The sequence below is a fragment of the Ambystoma mexicanum genome, chromosome 6q (genome assembly GCF_040938575.1).
Source record: "Ambystoma mexicanum isolate Mex_15411 chromosome 6q, UKY_AmexF1_1, whole genome shotgun sequence".
Classification (NCBI taxonomy): Eukaryota; Metazoa; Chordata; class Amphibia; order Caudata; family Ambystomatidae; genus Ambystoma; species Ambystoma mexicanum.
The window spans coordinates 76,551,227-76,567,402 of NC_090937.1; the positions used below are offsets into that span (position 1 = coordinate 76,551,227).

General features: G+C 46.9%; 1 protein-coding gene across 4 annotated transcripts in view; it reads right to left on the reverse strand.

Moving 5' to 3' along the window:
- The window catches only part of CENPC (centromere protein C), a 1,963,500-nt gene that overhangs the window by 394,719 nt on the left and 1,552,605 nt on the right, over positions 1-16,176 (reverse strand). For all 4 annotated transcript variants that reach the window (XM_069630493.1, XM_069630492.1, XM_069630490.1 and 1 more), the window contains one exon: positions 5,664-5,756. In XM_069630493.1, the coding sequence (XP_069486594.1) occupies positions 5,664-5,756 (93 nt within the window). The remainder of the gene's footprint in view (positions 1-5,663; positions 5,757-16,176) is intronic.

Sequence of the window (16,176 nt, forward strand, 5' to 3'; positions counted from 1 at the left end):
GACTCACTAGGTAAGGGAAATTAGCCACAAATGAGAATTCTCCCTAACAGTCTGCATGCCTGCCTGCACCGGCTCTGACCCGCCCTGCACCTAAGGTGTACACCCGGTAAGCTGTGTGCCCTTGGCCTCCATGCCGTTAGTGCTGCCGATGCGTATAGATGACCCCTCGAGTAAGGACCCGGTATCTGGGCAATGCCCCTCGGGAAGAGTCCCGGCAGTAGACGAGCTCACAGGACCCACGATTGTAGAACCAGTAGGGCCCTTGGACCCCTCGGCCAGTAGCTGTGTGAGCCTCGGTGCCTCTGGAGCCGGTGCAAGGGTCGGATTGACCCCTCCCACCAGAGTGCTTCGCCGGGAAGTAGTCGCCTATGCGGGGTACTTTGGGAAATCGGGCACTTACCTTCTTTGTCTTCCTCCGGACTTAGTCCTTGATGTTCTGTAGAGTAGTCCTGTTGAACAGCTCTCTCCAACGAGTGAGCTGGTGTACAAGCAACCTGAGCGTGAGAGCGTTGCACGCGTAGCACCCATCCCATCTGTGGTCAAAATCAAGGCACAGAAGACAGAGCGCGTGCAGATCTGCAGTGGGGAACGAACTATTGCTGACAAACTAGGGCACCGGTGGACAGTGTTCCCAAATTTGAAAAACAAAAAGAAAAGATCTTGGGGAAAGCATTTTTAATTACAAGGCTCGAGGCCTCACCTAGGAGCGCTGGTGGTAGCGGTCTGTTCCTGTCTATGCGGAAAAGGGGAGTGAGGTGTGGCGCCGGTGGGCGAGGTTAAGGGAGCCCACGCTCCAAGGGCCGTGCACCAGTAGATTTAAAGGGGAAATGTCTCTTTCTGGTGAAAAAATGGTTCTGTTCCCATCCCCCACCAGGGACGCCCATACAGGATTCGAATTTTGAAAAAATGTGTAACGCGCACACAACAAACTTAATCGTATCCTGGCCCAGGTGATAACATGAGATAGGAAGAGAACATAATCAAAAGAGAAACAGAAAGCACGGAAATTGAAACAAAGCTAGCCATCACCGAGCTTAGTTAAATAGATAGGTCTTTAAGCCTACTCTAAAACTCAACAGAGAGGTTGCTTGTCTTAGGCTCAACGGAAGACTATTCCATAGTTTAGGTCCAACAACTGAAAAGCAGCGATCTCCTCGCAATCTACAGTTAGTCCTCGAAACGATGAGAAGAAGTTGGTCTTCAGATCTAAGGGCTCGAAGTGGTCGGTATTGCTTAAATGTATTGATCAGGTAAGCCAATGCCTGCCCATTCAGACATTTGTAGACCAAACACCCAATTTTGAATTTAATCTGATCCTCCACCGCCAACCAATGCAGTAATCGACAGACCAGAAATATGGGTGATTTTACCTACATCGAAGACCATTCTAACACCCGCATTTTGTGCCTTTTTGAGGCGATAGACCGGATTGGCTGGTGCTCCAGCAAAAAGTCTGTTGCAATAGTCTAAATTGGAATTGACTAGAGCCCTGACCACCACAGCACGATCAGTGATAGGATCATAGGGTAGTGCTTGACGCAAAAGGCTGATGTTATAAAACAAAAACTGATAGGACTTTGGCTGAGACCTGGGCACTACAACCCAGGTCACTCTACCAAATTCAGCCAAGATTCTTTAATTTGGAGGAGTACTTAAGGCTGGTACATAAAAACTGGGGTGGCGGAGAGCATTTATTTACTTCAATGAGATGCTTGGGACCAAAGAGGATCACCTCTGTTTATTTTGGGTTAAGCTGTAGCCAATTCTTTTCCATCCAGGTTCCAATTTCTTCCAAACAAGGAGGAATGGGGACAGGACATAGGAGTGCACGGCGTGTGAAGAGCCCGTGAGGTAGAAGCCTGCATAAAGTTGCTGGCGAGACCGCAGTTGAAGATCTGTGGTGAACCTTGGGTCCGTTGTACTTTGCGGATACCGCCAAGATGGAAAAGCTACAGGGGTTCCAGTCACCCATACGATCAATGGAACACCACGAAAAACCAAGATGCCAGAACGAGAGGAGGGACTGCAAGGAACTCAGCGCAAACGAGGAGAAGGTACAGATGGTCAGAACCGAACATGAAGGATTCAGAAGAACCAGACTCCAGAAGTAGTTCTCCGATAAACCCAAAGGTAACTGGGAGGTATCGAAGAGGGAATAATTACACTGTACAGCCACCTCATCTCATTAATTATTTTGAGACAAAGTTGATTCTGAAATAAGTAAACTTATAAGCCGATAATAAGAGAGAACAAGTGACTGGCAAGCTAAAGGGAGAACCAGTGACCACAGTACCCTGGGAAAGAGGACAAGAGATTCCTTTCGATTGGAGTCTGATTAACTTAAAAGGTGCTCATACAGAAGTGTATTGTCAAGAAATTGAATGAAAAGACAGGCCAGAGCCAGGGATAATAATACCCTGGAGAAAACCAATATTAATACCACAGATACAAGATCAAGTAAAACAAAGTGAACTATAATAGACACAATGTGGTAAATAACCACTTACTCAAGGAACATAACAGAGAAAGATTATAAAGTGAAGGCCTGAGAAGCCTCAGGAATAAATAACATGAAAGACAGAATATGCCAAGAAAGGTTAAAGCATAATTGCATAGAAAATAAACAACACATAAGAAAGGACTATTTCCATGGTTACACAGAACATATTAGCCTGAATCAAAGGATTCGTCAAGTGCCAAAGGAAGTAATCCTGGACATTGAGGGGAATGTTAACAGAGAAAGATTAAAATAAAGTGAGGCAAAGAGAAGCCCTAGGAATTAATGATATAGAAGACAGACTACACCAAGAAAGGTTAAAACCTAATTGGAAACACCACAAAGGAAAAGGCACTTTCCACTGTTACACAGAACATATTACCCTGAATCATAGGATTCGAAAAAGGCTAAAGAAAGTAATCCTGAACGATGTTAGGGAGAATCCTCATAAATGGTTGATTTCCCTTAACTACTGAGTCCCTCGGCAGCTTTGCTGGATTTCTAGGATTTATTTTTTTCACCTGTTAAGAGTGTGATCCTTTTTTCCCACTCTTACATGTGTTTTGCTATGTGTATTTCTACTTTCTGTGTGATCCTGGGCACTGGAGCCTCACCTACTCCAGGGCACCATATTTTGTATGTGTGTTACACAGCACCCTCAGTGCAGTGACACAGGGTTGTCTTTTAGACTTCCCACCGACTCCATTTTTTGGAGCTGACTCAGAAAAGGGTAAAGCTGCCATTAACTGTACCTTAGTCACTTTAAACCACAGACCCAGTACACCCCATCTTCCATGGAGTATTGGAAAGGGTTAATTGTTATCCTTTTTTGTCTGTCTTCTTGGGGCATTGTTTTCGCTCCCTTTAAATTAAGACTTGGCTGGTGGCAGTGGTATCTAACCTAACTTTTCTACCACGATTATCTTATATAAAAGTGTTAACGTTTTAGGCTATTATATTAGCCTCAAACATTAACCCGCTTGACCAAATACATTTTATTTTGGCTCCGGCCGGGTTTATTCCCCAACTCTTTTTGTTAAAAAGTCTTTCGTGTGTTTTACTCTGCGTGCCAAACCAGGTTTGGACCCTTTGTTCATCGCCTTTTTGCGGGCTTCCACACAGAAGCCCTCCTTTAGGCGCCTGAGAGTCTGAGTAGGCAGGATATGAGGGAGGGGTTGTAGGACCCCTGCCATGGGTTCGATTGGTAACCCAAGTCGCACTCTTGTCTGAATGGCTAAGGGGACTGGCCTTGCTAGGCCAGCCACCCTGTTGTGTGATTGACAGCCAGGCTTTATGAACGGGGGAAAACTGCATAAAAAGCAGGTCTCTGGGACTGGAAGAGCAGAGCCGCCACTGGAATGAAAGAACCAACGAGGAACTGGAAAAAGAGGACCCCCTACAACGACTGAACCGCCCGGTGAAGCCCTGCTGCAGGTCCAAATCTCCAGAATCCGCTGACAGAGAAGATCCTCCAGGAAACTTCTTCCCTTGAGCTGGTGGGACCAACCAGTTCACCCAAACTACAAGCCAGGACCCGTCCTCTGGTCGAATTCGCTGAACAGAGCTACAGTGGGCGGATAGCCAGGTAGGTCGGAATATGCTTGGGTTTTAAGGAGCGCACCCTTTATTCGTTGTTTGGTGCTGCTGCTGGTTTCTTCCTTGGGTAGTGCAGGACCCTCCAGTCTTCCTACTTCTGATCAGTCCGACAGTGGCTTCAGGAACCGTGAGCCTGCAGGAACTACCAGGAACGTCTGCCTCAGCTACAGCCCCCTCTCCGTTTTAAAGTACTGTGAAAATCCGGTTGTGCGTTTCGTTCAGCCGCAGTGAAAGGGTTTGAAATCTTTCTCCAATGCGAGGGCTTGTCCTGCTCTTCTCTTTGAACTAACTTTTCTACCAACCAACCTCGTCCAGAAACCGTGCCACGAACTTTAACGCAAACTACCCTGAACTGTATTATCTTGAGCAAAAGACTTTTGAACCATTGTCTTTGGCCCTAAGCCTTTGCTATCTGATGTTATCATTGTAGTCTCTCTTGTTCGCTGCCCTGAGTACTTACCTGTTTGTGTAGATTAATTTATGTTAAATTTTGTCTTTCCCTCCCTTTTATATTGCTGGAGTGCCATTTTGCTCCCACTTCCTATTGTGAGCTTAACTTGTCTGGAATTTAAGGAAAGTGGTGTGGTGTATTAAGAAAGTGATATGTAAACTGCTTATAATAGTGTAATGTTATACAACTGAAGAGTGAAATAAATGTATATTCTTTTACTTGAAAACCTTGAGTCAGGGTTTGCCTGAATCATAGTAATTGCTGTCCTTTGTGTAACTATCTTGTATTGCTCACTTACTCTGGCTGCTCTGCTACTGCTACCACTTTAACTGTGTAGTACACGCTTTTACCAAAGGTGAAATTGTACTGTCACTTGTGGTCTTAATTGTGTGTGGTATTCCTAAAGGGTACTGCATATAATTCTGGCTAACAAACGAAGACAAGAAAGCCAAAAGTCTGCAAAGAGAACTACATGAACTCATTCAGAAAGTAACAAGACAATATTTGAAAACTGAAGAGTAATAACAAACTCTGAAGATTAAATAAGCATCACAAGGACGAGGGGCCATTCTCCTAACCTTAGTTTGTTATAATAGTGGCAGGGCCAGTTAGAATAAGTTTTAGACATCTGACTTATTCCTTTGGACCTTTAGTGGCGACGGACCAGCACGGTAGTTAGCAAAATAGGTAAGGAATACCCCATTGCAATAGGGAAAATGAGGCCTTATTCTTATATAAATACATGTTGTAAATGTACTCAGAGTGTACGTGTCCTCCTCCTGACCCGCCACATGGGTTTGGCGATTGGCCGTATAGTGATCCAGAGGCATCTTATGCTGCCATTTTAAGGTGGGTATTGACATTCGGGGAGCAGATTTTGGGGACCCGCTGGGTAAGACTATCAGTTTCAAAAAGGCAGGTTCCTTCTGATGTTAGGGTAATCCTCCTATAGACTATGTGGGGTGGTTGGGGTCCTTATGGAATATCTTGTGATGCAGAATGCAGTGAGTAAGACTTCTTTCAATAGAGGACAGAGAGAAGTTTGGATTAGCTATTGATAGCTGGGCTATAGGTTAAACTCTTAGCACAAAGAAAAATACAAAATACTTGGGAACATACCTTTCCTTTTCCCCTGGTCATGATTTTTTCTTGATGTATTAGCTCTATGGGAAATCTTGCAGTCTGGGGAGATTATACCATCAACTACAAAACCTATAGCAGAGTATAATAAATAGAAAAAACAAGCAGTAGTTAAGTACTTAGAAGAACAAGTTACTTACCATACCTGCTAACGTTCTTTCGATGGGATGTTCCTCCGATGTATTCCACATCTATGACAGGTAATGTCCACAGCTGTGTTGCTTTGGACATTTTTCGGCAGAGGGCGTCCTGCGCCGATGGCGTTGATCCATTGTCCCTCGAGGGCCTGCGTCGAGGGTCGACGTCACCGGATGTTATATATAGGACGCACGGCACCCGTAGCCTCAGTTATAGTTTTTTCCCAGAACGTGTGGCACCAATCTCCTGCCAGTATGAGTGCAGAAAGCCTTGCGGAAACGTAAGCTGCAATCGCATAGGAAATTCAGTAGAGGGGCAGGCTTGGAGGGCGATGTGGAATACGTCTGAGGAACATCCCATCGAAAGAACATTACCGGATTTGGTAAGTAACTTGTTCTTCGAGGGGATTGTTTCCTCCGACGTATTCCACATCTATGACAGACTCCCAAAGCAGTACCAACTTATGGAGGTGGGAAAAATGTACAATTTTACAATTTTAGAATGCCCAATGAAATGGCTGAATAGAGGACTGCTTTACCAAAGGCCAAATCCTGCCCATGAATGGAGTCCAAGGAATAGTGTCTCACAAAAGTATGGACAGAGGCCCATGTGGCTGCTTCACAAATATTGCGAATAGGAACACCCCTCTGTAGAGCAGTGGAGGCAGCCACACCCCTAATATAGTGAGCCTGTAAGCCTACTGGAGGGTCCTTTCCCGCCAAGCGGTAACACTCGGAGTTCATCAAAATGATCCTTCTAGACAAGGTCTGTTTGGAAACAGCCTGGCCCAAGCGCCTTCCAGCATAATCAAGAAAGACCTGATCGTCCACTCTGACCCAGGACATCCGTAAGAGATGGAAACTCAAATTTTGTTATAGGATCCAATCTATGGAGCCTCTCCTCTTCCTTACGAGGATGAGGAGGAGGATAAAACGCCAGAAGAATCACCTTCTGGCTCAAATGGAATTCCGACACAACCTTCGGAAGAAAAGAAGGCCACACCCGCAGGACAACCCTGTCCTTATGGAAAACAGTAAAGGGTGGCATGGCGGAAAGTGCCTGCAACTCACTCACTCTGCGTGCGGAAGTAACCGCAACTAAAAACACAGTTTTAAAGGACAACAGTCGCAACAGACAAGAATGTAAGGGCTCAAACAGAGCTCCCATTAGGAACTTTAAAACCAAATTCAAATCTCATCCCATTACCTGGAAAGGCGACGGTGGAAACAAATTAGTTAGCCCTTTTAGAAACTGAGAAATCAAAGGAATCTTAAAATAAGTACATTCCTCAGACGAGCGCTTAAATATGGTCAGCGCCGCCAGGTAACCCTTAACGGTACCCAATTGCAGGCCCTTGTGGGCTAAAGAAAGCGAAAAAGACAAAGCCAAAAGGATGGAACATTGGAAAGGATCCACATTCTGTACCCTGCACCAGTCACAGAACTTTCTCCAATGGCAATGGTACAGGGATTTCGTTGCGGGCCTTCTGGCCGAAAGCAACACCTCCATCACGTCTTCGGGGAGGTCCTAATCCTTATACCTCAACCTTTCAGATACCAACCATGAAGGCTGAGAGACTTGACCTCTGGATGGAGAACCCGACCCCCCTCCCTTGAGAGCAGATTGTCTCAGTAGGGAAGACAGCGTGGAGGGCAGTTGGACATGTCTACAAGGTCCAGGTACCACGCTCTGCTGGCCCACGCCGGAGCAGTGATGATCATTCGGGAACCGAACCTCTGCAACACTTGCGGAATGACGGGGACTGGAGGAAACGCATACAGCAGTGGGAAGGACCACTCCACTACGAACACGTCCCCTAAAGCTCCTCTTGGAGGAAATCAGCTCCCACTCATGAGAGACTGTGCTCTGCCTGCTCAGAGCATCCGCCGCCGCGTTTTCGTCTCTGGCCAGATGAACTGCCGAGATCGAAACTTCCTGCTGGATGGCCCAGAACCAGAGCTGCATCGCCTCCCTGCACAACGGGAGTGACCCTGCCCCCCCCCTTTTTTGTTGAGGTAGTGCATGGCCACTGTATTGTCCGTCATAATCAGGACATTCTTCCCTTGCACAGACAGCAAGCCTTCAGGGCTAGCCTGACGGCCCTCAGCTCTAACAGATTGATGTGGAGTCTGAACTCCGACAGAGACCAACGTCCGCTGGCTGTACACTCGTTGGCGTGAGCGCCCCAACCTGTGAGGGATGCGTCTGTCACGATCGTCACCTCTGGCCATGGTTGCCAAAATGGTGCTCCCTTCATCAGATTGCCTTTGTCGGCCCACCATAGAAGATCCTGGGCGACCGAGGTCGGAATCTGAACAGGATCCGACATCCTGCCAGAGAACTGTGACCACTGCTTCTTGAGAACCCACTGCAGGGATCTCATCCGCAGCCTGGCCTCTGGCACCAGGAAAACGCATGATGCCATGAGGCCGAGCAACCTCAAGAATTCGAACGCTGGGAGACAGTGGGCACGTTGAAACTTGTCCACCATCTACAGAATGTGATAAATCCTCACCTGGGGAGGAGAACATTGCCCCAGGGATGTGTCGAGCACTGCTCCGATGTATTGGAGCCGCTGGGTAGGTGTCAAATGTAACTTCTTTAAATTGAGGGAGAAGCCCAGCTTGTGAAGGGAGTGGCAGGTGACGGACATATGATCCAGGGCTTGCTTATGAGAGCGCACTCTTAGCAACCAATCGGCCAGCTAGGGGTAGACGTGAATCCCCCTTTTCCAGAAATACACTGCGACCACCACCATCAACTTGGTGAAGACCCTCGGGGAGGAGGTCAATCCGAACAGCAGGTCCCGATACTGAAAATGCGAGTCGCCAACCGCAAACCTCAGGTACTGCCTGTGCTTGGGATGAATTGGCACATGAAAGTAAGCATCCTTGAGGTCTAGAGTCACCAACCAATCCTGACGTTGAAGGGCCTGAAGGACTTGAGAAAGAGTTACCATCTTGAACTTGTCCTTCCTGAGGAGCTTGTTCAACCAACGCAAGTCGATGATCTCAATCCCCCGTCTTTTTTTCGGGATAAAAAAATAAGGGGAATACCATCCCTTTTCCTCTCCGCTGCAGGCACCAGTTCTATGGCGCCTTTCTCCAGCAGGCATAGGATTTCCTGCGCAAGGAGCGGATGCGGACGCTTCAAATAGAGCTTCCCAGGTGGATTGTCGTGAAGCCTTTGCCGGAAGGGAAGACAGTAGCCGTGGGCTATGATCTCCAGAACCCACACATCTGAAGTAATGGCCCGCCATTCTCCAAGATGCTGCGCAAGTCTGCCCCAACTGGCGAACCATGGGACATGGCCTCATGACTGAGTAGACACGGCTGCGGCAGTGCCTGAGGACAAAGAGGCAACTGCCCAAGCGGCTTTGGCACCCCGAGTACCTTGCTTTCCACCCTAGGTACTCCTACAGTGGCCCCTTTGACCGGCAGCTCCTCTCAATCTACCAAAGGAAGAGTAGTACCGAAAGGAACCTCCCCTCCATTGCTGTCCCCTAGGACGAAAAGGCGAAGGTTGACGAACTGCAGCGCTCAAAGACTTTGCTGCAGCTTTGGAGGTCTGCAACCTCTCAAGGCTCTCGTCAGCCTTGCGGCCAAACAGATGAACACCATCAAAGGGCATGTTCAGAAGACGGGATTGCACATCAGGAGCAAACCCTGACTTCCGCAACCACGCAAACCTGCGTATCACGGTGCTCGCAGCCATGGACCGGCTGACACAGTCTGCCGTGTCCAAACCCGAATGAACGGACTCGCAGATGGCATCCTTGCCGACTTGCACGAGGGCAAGAAAACCATCCCGTTCCTCCCCTTCGGGAATATGTTCAGCCGCCAAAGACGCACAGTTCCACAGAGTGTGTGTAAATCTCGCTAAGGCACAAGTGGAGTTGGCCGCCTTCAACGCCATACCGCCACCCGAAAATACCTTCTTTGCCCAACCAATGCGTTTATCGTCCCCATCACGAGGGATGGTAGGGTACGCAGCATGCTTCGAGGCCACCGTAGCCGCCTGCACCACCAACCTCTCAGGAGTAGGGTGCGTCCATAAGTAGCAGGGGTCACCACTGGATGGGCAGTATTTCTTAGGAAGTGACTTATTAACTGCCGGCAGACTCTCCGGAGCAGTCCAAGCCGCCGCCACCCTCCTTTGCAAAGCCATGTGAAACGGCAACACTTGGCGGACCTTGATCCAGGATGTCCGTCCAATCATCCTGAGCAAAATCAACAGGTGGAGCAGACCATCCCAAGTGTTCCGTCACCCTTGACATGAGACGCTGATAGGGGGAATCTGTATGCGCCCCAGGCTCAGGTCGGCCAAACTCCACCACCGGAGACGTGGCAAGACCACTAGCGTCATGCAATGACTGACGGAGTTCCTCCATCTGACTATGCCCAGACAAAAGGTCATCAGGGACATCAGCAGGCACAGCCAGCTCCTCATCAGACAGTTCCTCAACCTCTGAAATATCCTGTAAAGGTTGGAAAAATTCCAATCTAGGAGGAGGAACAGAATAGGGCTCACAAACAGGTCCAACAGACTTACTGAGAGCCTTACTGTGAGGTTCCACAGCACTCAGGGGCACCTCCAGCAAACCCTCCACAAGCAGCGTCAAGGGCGCTGAAGGAATCGGCTTTGACTGAGGTGCTTACAGCGTCTACAACTTCGAGGGAGGAGCCTCGAGAGAGCCCCTCAATGGACACGGCGCCAATGGCGTTGACGCCTTCTTCAAAGGCTTCACAGGTTCCAACGGTCTCGATGGCGTAGAGGACCGGGACCTGGATCTGGCACGGCTATGGCGATCTCCCTGGTCTGAGCGAGACCTCGACGGCTCCAGATGATCGCGCCAACCGCTCGAGCCCGAAGTCGTGCGAATGGTGGACCAAGCCTGTTCCTTGCAGGCTTCTTTCGAAGGCGCGGATGGAACTGTGCCTTGCGACTGAAAAATCCTTGACAACTGCTGGCGGAATGAATCTATTTCGGCTGGAGTCGAAGACTTGGTGGGAAAAGTCAACCGTCTGGCAGAGTCCTCCTCCTCCGAGGACGGGGAAGGCGACCAGTGACGGCGCTTCCTAGAATTCCTCGACGAGGCAGAGGAATGGCAGGAACCACTCCTAGACCGAAACCCCCAGGATTTCGCTGACGCAGAGTCGCGCCCCTCGAGTCATCGGTCGAAAGCCCAGCGGACTTCGATTTATGGGGCTTAGATACCCTACCTACCTTCAATTTCTTCTTACGTTCCTGCAAGGCCCTAGACGGCAGGGACTGGCAATCCTCGCAGTCATCAGTGGCGTGGCTTTCGCCGAGGCACCAGAGGCAGATGTCGTGCGGGTCCGTGATGGACATCTTCGAACCGCAGTACCGACATTTTTTAAAGCCCTACTTCGGGGTAGTAGAAGAAGATAAAGATATCACTTTCGAAGACAAGAATCGAGCCCGCCAAGATGCCGAAGCAAACACGTTTGTGGAAAAAACGGAACTGAGGCTACAGGCGCCGTGCGTCCTATATATAACATCCGGTGACATCGACCCTCGACGGAGGCCCTCGAGGGACAACGGATTGACGCAGGACACCCTCTGCCGAAAATGTTCTGAAGCAGCAGAGCTGTGGACATTACCTGTCATAGATGTGCAATACGTCTGAGGACACAATTCCTCGAAGTTAAAATGTATGTACTGAGTAGCAAAGGTGTTGTGCATTGTATCATGCAGAAACATGCATGTTTCATTTGACAAAAATATACACACAACATGTTTTAACAATATTGAATAAGAAGGTATACTACCTTTTAAGAATGAGAGACCATATTTTGTTCAATCAGTGTACATCTTTTTAGGATGCGTCATCTGTACAATATATAATTTGTCATCTCCATGCATGTATCTCACATCCCCCTTGTCACTTTGCAACCAACATGGATTTTAAGGCGGTTCTGCCTGAATATAACCCAGCTATGACCAACACAGTTGAAATTAGGAAGGAAAGAGGCAGAGAATATTTTGAAGAGATTTACCTTTTAGTTTAATGGGACATCGATGCATTACATTTTTTGAAAGAATTAGTTTCTTATATAGCATTGCTAGGCGAGATGCTGGTTCCTTCATTTAAGTGCGATATTTGCTTTAAGAGGACATATTTGTTTAACTGATCTATTTATTGGATAAAATGGGTTTTAAAAGGTTTGAAACATCTGAATTTTCGATTCCTGCAGAGAATTTATACGACAAAATAATTTTACCAACACCTAGCAAAAGCTATATAAAATATGTATTAAAAAGTAGAAAAAACGCATGTTACGCAATGTAGCAACTCTTGCACTGGAAGTCTATAGGTCATGAGTAAACAAAATGTTTGAAAAAGCCTACATTTGAAGAGTAGAGAAGGTGCCTTTTTATTTAAATAAATCAGCAGGAATTAACATGTGGCAAAAACATGAATCATTTAAACAGGATATTAAACTCAAACCTATGCTAAGTGTAGATGAGCATGGGAGAAAAAGCAGGGTGAGAAGAATCAGGCGTCTTAAGCCTAAAACATCTGAAGGCAATGAGCACAAATAGACTACTATAATAAACTGTTGGAGTCAATATAGGAGGGGGAAGCAAGAACAGAGCTATACTTGCATACCTGCAATGCTTTACTCATGTGACTGAACTTCCAGTGATGGTTACTGTGTGTCACTGTGTCAAATGGCTTACAGTGTTCTCTCTTGCTCCCTGTATATATGGGATACATTACTCTAATAATCTTATTTCTGATGCTTATATCTGATTAGATTCACATGCTCTGCATAGTCCCAACATCTAGTGGTAGTCGCAGAGTATTACAAGATTTGTTTTAAAAACTTGAAAAACCAACGGTGTGTGTTAGTAATACTATCCCTAGTGTGAAGTGTACTGTACCCATAGTCGTTCACACACACGTCGAGGTCCCTCTTATTTTTTGTTTCTGACAAGAGGTTGCATGAAGTGTAGTGAGTACAGATGTGATAAAGCAGAAAAAGTGAGACCAGAAAACATCTATGCGCCTTCAGCTCCAGAAGGGGAGGAGCATGTGAATCTAAGCAGATACAAGCATCAGAAATACAATTACGGTGAGTAACGTATCCCATCTGAGGCTTGTAGATCTGCTTAGATCACATGCTCTGCATAGATTAGCAAGCAGTATCTGGAGAAGGAGGCGGGATGTGAGAACGTAAAGAGGCAAATAAATGTTTTAGTACTGCTTGTCCCACCTGTGAATCTGCGTTAGAGTGAGTGTTGATGCAATAATGCTGTGTTAAAGTATGAATGGAACTCTGTGTAGCTGCTTTGCAAATGGCGTCTAGGGGGACGTTTGCAATGAAGGATGTAGGATAGCTTAAGTACCTCTGATAAAGTAAGCCCTGGGGGTGAATGATGAAACTCTTTTTGATAGGGAATAGCAGAGTTGTATGCATTTGACTATCCACCTGGAGATGGCATTTATTGATATATGATTGCCTTCTCTCCAAGGTGCTATGGAAAAGTCTGTTTTCTATAGGGGTTGAGTTTGTTTCACATAGTACAAGACCACCCTACGTACATCTAGTTTATTGAGGCTTCTTTCAGCTGAGTTTGATGGATTTTGAAAGAAGGTAGGAAGTTCGTAGATTAACATAGAACTTTGAAATGAATTTAGGTGAAAACATAGGGTGTGTGTTCTGTGGACAAATTTGTCCTGGTTGTTTATGAAGAAAGGTTCTTGTATGCACAAAGCCTGTAGCTTACTGACTTGTCTTATATAGGTGATAGATACTAGGAATGCAGTTTTGCAAGACAAATATTTTAGGCTGACCTTGTGCATAGGTTCAAAGGGCTGACCCATGAGTTTGGAAAGCACGATATTGAGATCCAAGAGAGGGTATAGCCGCTTTACCCCTTCAATAAATGCTTTAATTACAGGAGATTTCCACCAGGACACTTTGTTCTGTGAAGTGTTGTAAGCTGACAGAACCGCCAGGTGTACTTTGATGGAGTTGAATACTAGGTCGGAATCTAGCAGGTAAAGCATGTAAGGCAGAATGTTAGCTGGAGAACATTCGATTGGGTCCATGGATTGTGACCTGCACTATATCACAAAGCTCTTCCACTTGTTGAAGTAGCAGTGTCTGACGTTGGGTTTCTGGGCCTCCTTTAGGATTTCCATACACCGTTGTAGAAGATTTAAGTGACCAAACTCTATTACTTCAGGAGCCAGGCAGCCTGTTAGGCAGAAACCTGTGCAGTTCCCTGAGGGACCACAGCAAGAAGTTTAAGACTACAGGAGTAAGCAGTAAACCCAATTGGTAGCAGTCTGCACCACCCAGATTTACCCGGTAGCTGTGGCTGAGCAGTCGGACTTCTCTCAAGAAGAGTTAGACAGTATATAGAGTATACCCAATAGGGCCAAAAATACAGTGGGGCAAGCAAACATTGACCAGAGCTTTGGTATTAAAAGTATATAATTATTTATTTAAAACACACTTTATGGAAATACACTAGAACTAATATATCAAGCAAGTTCAAACACAGTCACTATAAGTATATACACCTTCCCAGTTCATTATTAGACAAGTCTAGGTTGGGACACCACTTTTTAGAAAACAGAGGTGAGCGTGTAACCTTAGATGCCACTCCAATCATTTGTTTAAAAAGGGAGAGAAAAGGCAGAGTAGAGAAATAACACAGTACCAACACTTTTAAGAAACCACAGCAAGTCAAGAAAGGCAGGGTCTACTGTAGAACAAAAAGTTCATAGGCCAGGCCCGCTCTTGGAGAGCAAGGCGGAATGTTCCCAAGATTAAACAGTGGAAATGCACTTAAAGTCTTTGCAGGAAAAGTCACAAAAAGAGTAGGAATAGCTCAAAGAAGCAATGTTAGCAAGTCTGGGGCTAACCCAGTATAGAGGACAAGGATTTAGGGGCCACCTTGAGCACTCTGTAGAAAGCGAGGCCAGGCAGGACACAGTACCTTAAACGGAAAGGAAGCTCCAGCGGGGGCAGTTGTTACTGGCAGTGGTTGCAGCTCGGTGTTCCAGTCAGAGGAAGAGAAGATCTCGTCGTAGAGGGAGTTTGGAGTCGTTGCACCGCCCAGGGATGAAAGCAGCTGCAGAGTTCCCGATTAAAAGGTGCAGTCCTTTTATTTGCGGTCAAAAGTGGTGAGCTTGGCTATCCGGCCGCCGGGGTGCTTGTCACGGGCGATTCGACCAAGGCACACTTCTGGAGCGAAAGACATGAACTGGTTGTTCCTACCAGCTCAAAGGGAGACAGACTCTCCAGATGAAGATCTTCCCTGTCGTTGGAAAGTGGTGAGTTCGTGCAGCAGGGCTTCACCAGTGGTGTCGTCGGGTTGCAGATGGCTTAGCTTCTTCCTCGTCAGAGTCTTAGGTCCTGTGGGGACTTCTGAAGTTCCAGACCACAAAGCCCTGCTTTTATGCAGAAAAACCCCCATTCATCAGCCTAGCTGTCAATCAAACATGCTAAGTGGTGAGCCGGGCGGCTCACCACTGGGCCAATCACACAAGAGTGCGACTTGAGTTACCAAGGCAACTCAGTCTAGGGTGCCTATTCCCCCCTCCCACACATCTTATAGACCCAGACAGAATGGCACAACTTTTGGAGGCTTCTGTGCAGAAGCCTGCCAAAAGTGGAACAAAGGGCTCGACTTGGGTTAGGGTTTCAGAGGCGAACACAAACGCCATTTTAAAACCGAGTCCTGGCAAAAAGACCCAACCGGGGAATTAATATTAAATAAATAACCCTGGCGGTATCTTTAACATTGCACCAAAAAGTGGTGCGTTTAAAATCAATGGGAAAAATTCCATAGGAAATATTCCGGGGGAATATTTCGCGTGGTATCCACTGCCACCAGCCAGAAACTCGACAAGGGGGAACGGGACAGTGCCCCCTTGGGAAACAGACCCAAGGGGCAATCGAATTACCCCTACCAGTACTTCCACAATATGATGGTTTGTACTGGTTCTGTTCACAATTTAAGACTAGTAAAGCCAATGGTGACTTTGCGTGCCCTGGGAGACAGTAGTCAGTCCCAGGGTATGGAGTCTATGTTTGGGGGTCCCTGTGACACCCCTGTGTTACTGCACTGAGGGTGCTGTGCAACACACATACCAAAAACACATGAAGCCCTATGGAGTAAAAGACCCCATAGCCCAAAAAACACATACATAGTCAAAGGACACTCTCAAATCATGGCTAAGAGTGGGAGAAAAAGAGTCTCACTCTTAGCAGGAGAAATAAATGAACCCCAAAAATCCAGCAAAGCTGCTGGGGGACTCACTAGGTTTGGGAAATTAGCCTTTATCGAGAATTCTCCCTACCACGAGTGTTAG